At 38.5% G+C, this 5,951-nt stretch overlaps 1 protein-coding gene across 3 annotated transcripts in view; it reads right to left on the bottom strand.

Moving 5' to 3' along the window:
- Nucleotides 1-437: 437 nt before the first annotated feature.
- The window catches only part of LOC106478360 (flavin-containing monooxygenase FMO GS-OX-like 2), a 17,848-nt gene continuing 12,334 nt past the window's right edge, over nt 438-5,951 (bottom strand). For all 3 annotated transcript variants that reach the window (XM_022381955.1, XM_013938900.2, XM_022381957.1), the window contains exon 6: nt 438-1,415. In XM_022381955.1, coding sequence (XP_022237663.1) covers nt 855-1,415 — 561 coding nt within the window. In that variant the 3' untranslated portion in view covers nt 438-854. The remainder of the gene's footprint in view (nt 1,416-5,951) is intronic.

Here is a 5,951-nt window from a genome sequence, read left to right as displayed (position 1 = left end):
GGAGCAGTTTGAAATCAATAAAAGTTCAACCTGTCATGGACATAAAGCATTTGTTCTGGCAAATGGAGAAATACTGTAAGTAATCAGAGAGGTTTCACTTCAGCTTATCAGTGTTGTTGATGGGAAAACAATGTATGTTATTACTGATCTTTGTTCAAGCATTGGTATCTTAAGTATAAATGTGCCGTGTGAGTTTCCTTCTAGCATATCTTGTAAAAGTGTTGATGAAGTCCAAGGGCAGTGGACTATACAAGTGCAGTGATGATACATATTAATGCTAACGTAGCATTCAATTAAATGCTACAAATACAGTCTATGACATTATCACACACTAATGCATTAGCATATACACACATTATAAAACCAATTCTAACATATTTCCAGTATTAACAAGGAACATTTGACATGTGTGTGATTAAAACAGACTCACAAATTGCTAACAATCAGATTTTTATTTATTATGCAGAAAAAATATCTAGCATATAAAAGAACACTATTGGCACACAAAACTTATGGTAACAATGTTTGGCTTTTGAACTTGCCAAAAATAAAAATACACAAGAATTTCGGCACATTATTCGATAACAAGGAACCCACTTTGAGACTAATAATGCTTGGAGATGGCTTGAATGGGCTGATTAGGTACCATTGATGCATGATTAGGTACCTGATGATGTCTTTACTGGTGAAACAATAGTTGTTAATAAATGAATTATTTGTGAAACATAAAATTGTATTTGTTTTTTTCCTCAGTTCTGTTCGAACTGGAAGTTATATGAAACCCAAAAGTATATTAAATCGTCAGTAATTTAATTACACAGGGATGCATTCAAGCCCATTCCACGTATTTCCACTTAACTACATGCATATGATATATTATCAAACTGATCTCTAACAATCTTAGGGATTGGCTGAAAATCACCAAGTCTAGAAATATCATCATCATATTTCCATAATAGTCCATTTGACATTTTATGTGCATATCTTGCAGGTAAGCCCATCTCGATGCGATAATTAAAATCAGCTTCAGCATCTTCTTTCATTTCTTTTTCACTTGGTAATTTTACTGATCCTCTTAGGACTTTAAGAAAAAGAAGAACCTGCTGGTGGAAGAGTTGAAAAGGTAACGTTAAGCTCTGCACGCCAAAAATGGCCATTGTTGGGAACTCGCAGTGAATGAGGTGTTTGTAAAGAGGAACCACTCTCTGATTCTTAACCGACACATTACATTTTGGATGCAAAAAATTATAGTCAAAGTTATACCCTGTACAGAGCAAAATAACATCTGCTTCAAATTGATGACCATTCATAAACTTAACCACTGGTCCATTAATCTCTGAAATACCACATATCTCTGTAAAATTTTGTGGTACTTTTTCAGGATGCTTCTTATCTAAATTATGGCTAAAAAGAACCTGTAGATAACAAAAGAAGAAAAAAGTACAATTTAAGTAAGTTTCTATATATTTACACATGGACAACTGAGACCTCATAAATATATTTTCCATAGTGTGTGTTGTATAGAAAGTATCATAAATATTCAATGTAACATTTACTTTATTCAAAAACTGAAGAAATAAGTGTGAGTTGTTACTTGTAGGTAAAGCAAGCAGCAGCAATAGTTAGGAAAAATTATTCTTGAGTACCAAGGTTGTTTTGTTCAAGAATATCTTAAACTAAATATCCTAAACTAAGAAACACATTGAAACTTTGATGTAAAAACTGATTACACTTGAACAGCTCAAATATCAGGACTATTTATAAAATTTGCAAGATTCTGATTGATATAAATGAAAAAAATAATTATAAAGATTGGGGATAAGATTTATTGAAACCTACAATGTATGGGTATTACGTCTACAACATACTTAAAGCTAACAACCAGTGTTGTGTGTTCTGTAAGCAAGGTACATTTTATTATTAAATTAGTGTTACTTTCAATATCAGTATTGGTAAGATGTTATAATTTTCCTATACTAAAAATACATTTCCGATAGGTACTTACCTCCTTTCACAAAGTTAGCTATTCTCATTCAGTGCTGCCCTTTATATGCAAACTTTTCTTTACGCATGCCACAAGCTTTCTGCTCCCCTCTATTGGAATTGCAAGATTCCAACATGTCTCTCATGCAAATCATCATGCGTCATCTCCTCACCAATAGGAGCATGACATGCTCACCTAATGCATTTGACTCCCTCTACACTCTTCTTTTACTTCGAAGTTTGGCAGAAGATGTCAGCACCAGCGAAATGTGGGGAGGAAGGGTGGGAAGTGTGAGAGAGGTAAGTACCTATCGGAAATACATTTTCAGTATAGGAAAATTATAACTTCTGATATGGTACTTACTTTCTCTCATAAAATTAGCTAGAATCCCACATTGATAAGTAGGAGGGGCCAGTACGAGGGAACGACAGAAGAACCCCCTGAAAGCATCAGAAGGATGTCTCTGGAAATAAGAGATTCAGATCCGAAAATCAGTAGAGGGGAACCGCACCACTTCTGAGCCAGGTATACTCTTCACCCATCTGTGGAATGTGTAGGATATAAATGCAGAAAACGAGAGGAGCACATCCGAGTGGGAGAGAAGGTGGCAAGAAAGTGATCCTAACTATAGAAATATATTGTAACTCCATCCCAAAATAAAGGATGCACCCCTAGGTGTAGAGTGACTAGGACATGACACACTGTCAAGTACATCCAAAACCTGCCTGCAGGGTACTGACACCTGCGTGAGGGTAGGATGAGGATCATACCATCTTCACCTCAAATCCAAGAATTGGGGATGGAGAACCACTTCAATTCCTGGGTATGACACGAGGATTAACTCTGACCTATCAATCCAGGAACTTGACATCCAGTATTGAAAGGATGTCTATCGCATGCAATCAACTCTCCCCACTGTGAAACAGGCTGGGACCATCCAACTGGCAATGACATTCCCATAAAAAGAGAGAATGAGGGATAGACAAGGACTGAACCAAAACAATCCCACATACAACTGCTTTGACCCACAACACAGATGGAGGAAATCAAGGGAGGAAGATAGACAAACCAAAACCTGTGTGAGGACTTATGTTGATCGGTTCACTCTAAATGCAAAACCAGCCTGCGGTGTATTGACATCTATGCAAGGGTAGGATGAGGGCTCCTGATCAAAGGGGTGAACTGCATTCTGACATCTCACTCCATTGTTAGTGGTTATTGCAAATAGGATATCACGTTATCTACACCCTCAGTACACCACTGCCCTACTCTGTAACTGAATAGTTATTACGTGGAATTCATTCAGCAGGGTGCCTCCGTGGTCAACCACCCCAGTGGCTTGGAAGTGGAAAGTGGTAAGGTCTTCCATACTCCTTTCGAAGAAAGGAGAATGACAATGCAGTGGAGAGACTGGAGGAACGTCATCACCTGAGACAGTGCAATGGGTGGTCACGAAACCTTATTTTGAAAAGCAGAGCATACTGAGTTATTCACTCCAGGTATGGCAGAGATGGGGAGCAATCCCTTTCTGCTTTGCCCATGCAATCCATGGGTGATATGGTCCAGGACAGGCATGTTTATGAAGCAAAATATCACAAAGTCATGCACCTACAATTGATCTTGTGGAATACCCCATCTCAACGGTGAGCATTCAAAGCCATGTAAGACAAAGTGCGAGTCAATATGGCTGGACAGTGTGGAATTTGAGTTAGAGAATACCTGATCAGGCCCCATTCATCACAGAGTGGGATCCATGGAATGAATAAATAGAGAAAGGACCCTGAAAAGAAAGGGAAGTCTGAATAAAAACTTACCAATTAGAGTCGCACTGAAGTCTGAAGAATGGCTACAGGTGGTAGATGAAACCCCAATGAAGAGGAAACAACGATATGATGGAGATAGTGGGAGATGAACATACTAGGTGTGGTCCACATGCTGGATTGCAGAATCTTCTCCATTGGATGATGAAGACAAGAAGCAAGGGCAAAAGTGAGGTGTCAGATCTGATGGGAGGAACCCTGCAACAAATTCCAGGAGGAACAAGGTAGGGAGGAATAGGCCAATTGAACCAAAAGATGGACCTAATGGGTAAAGGTAGAAGGTGAAAGATCGCAAAGGGAGGAGGATTGCCAGGGGATAAAGAGTTGGGAACGTTTACCCAGGAAAGAAGTAGTATGGGTAATATAACAATGAAGAGCCCTGACTGGGTACAGAAGCCTATCCAGATCCAGACAAGGGTAAAGATGGGAAATGGAAGGAAGGGAAGTAGGAGAAATGGAGGAACCACCTCCCACACTGCCAAGGTCTTCAGAAGAAAGGAATGATCTGGATAAAGGAGAAGATAGGTAGGGTGATAAAGGGTACGTGAAACGTCAATGGCAAACAAATCCAACCGGATGACGTCCATAGGCTAAGAGAAGAAGGAAATATGTTTTAAGGGAAAGATGGAACATGGAACACGAAGAAAGTGTTTCAAACAGAGGTAAAGTAAGGAAATGGAGGACCACATTAACATCCCAATCCGGAAGGGTAGGTCATCTGGAAGGACGAGGTATCCAGAAGGAATGCACGAGCATGGTAAAGACAGGGGAAGTATGGTATCAGGAAAAATTAAAGGTACAGGATAAGGCCACCTGATATTCGAAAAGTGATGAGACTGAAGACCCACGGTCAAAAAGCCAGGTGAGAAATTCTGCTACACGAGCCATAGTAAACCGGTCAGTGGGAAACCCCCTAGTTGTAGACCAACTATGGAATACTTTTCACTTACATTGGTACACCTCCATGGAAGATAGATGGATGGAACCAGCTAACAAGGAAGTGACTCGATGTGTGAAACCAGATCTTCTCACCAATGACCGGACAAAAGCCTGGCATGAAGATGCAGGACGTGAAGGGTTGGATGTAGGACATGTGACCAAGGTTGATGAAGAAAGTGGAAGAGGTAGAGGAGCAGTTGCTGTAACTGTTGAAACTAAGACTGAGCTGGCCAATAAGGAGCAATCATGAGGACCTGACAAGGAGTGAAGTGGATCAGAGAAATCACCTGATGAAGTAATCGGATGGGTGGGTACACATAAATATACTTGTGTGACCAATCGTGGCTGAAGGTATTGACTGCCAGAGCCTGGGGATGAGGTACAGGCGACCAAAAGAGAGGTAACTTTTTGTTGAGGCCCATACCAAAGGCATCCACTTGGGGAAAACCCCACCAATAGCAAAAATATTCTTAAAAATAAAGGCATCGAACTGATAATGCATTCTAATCCTTATAAGAGCAGTATACTTAATTAGCTATATTCACTACAAGGTTGATTTTTATTTTTGATCTAAGTAGATATGTTGCTCAGATAAGAAGTTAATATCAATACATCATAGAAACATGATATAAAATGTGTCAAAACTATGCAGCCCTTCTATACTGTATGTAATTGATATCTTAAATTTGAATAAAATTTGTTTAGAAGAGTTTCTGATACAGATAAAAACACTTTAATAAAACAGAAGCTGACCATGGTTAATAATGCTCTTATGTACAAAGCTTCATGAAATAATAAATGAAATTAGTCATCAATTCCAACTGCAAACTGAACCACACACACAAAAAAAGATTTACCTCTTCATGAATCATAATTTATGATTTGGCAACTAACCCACAAATAAGCCTATACAGTAAATTTGATGTACAAGGTTAACAATTAACTACAATTTCATTATTTTCTCTACACTTTGAATACCTAGATTGACAAAGGTGAGATTCAAACTCAAAAGGTCAAAAGAATGACCTGGACTTAGTATATATTCCACAACCTGTACTGAATGAGCACAACTTAGGATATAAGTTTTCTAAAAACTGCAAATAATTTTATAAAGGTGACACAATGCAATAATCATAAACTGGCCAAAAAAAATGGAAGTGTAAAGTTTTTATTATTTTTCACACACAAGATAACAAACTAACCAAACC

This window comes from Limulus polyphemus, unplaced genomic scaffold, assembly GCF_000517525.1.
Source record: "Limulus polyphemus unplaced genomic scaffold, Limulus_polyphemus-2.1.2 Scaffold204, whole genome shotgun sequence".
In the NCBI taxonomy this organism is placed as follows: domain Eukaryota; kingdom Metazoa; phylum Arthropoda; class Merostomata; order Xiphosura; family Limulidae; genus Limulus; species Limulus polyphemus.
The sequence above is the reverse complement of the archived record's forward strand: the minus strand, read 5'-3'. Positions and strand labels throughout refer to the sequence as shown.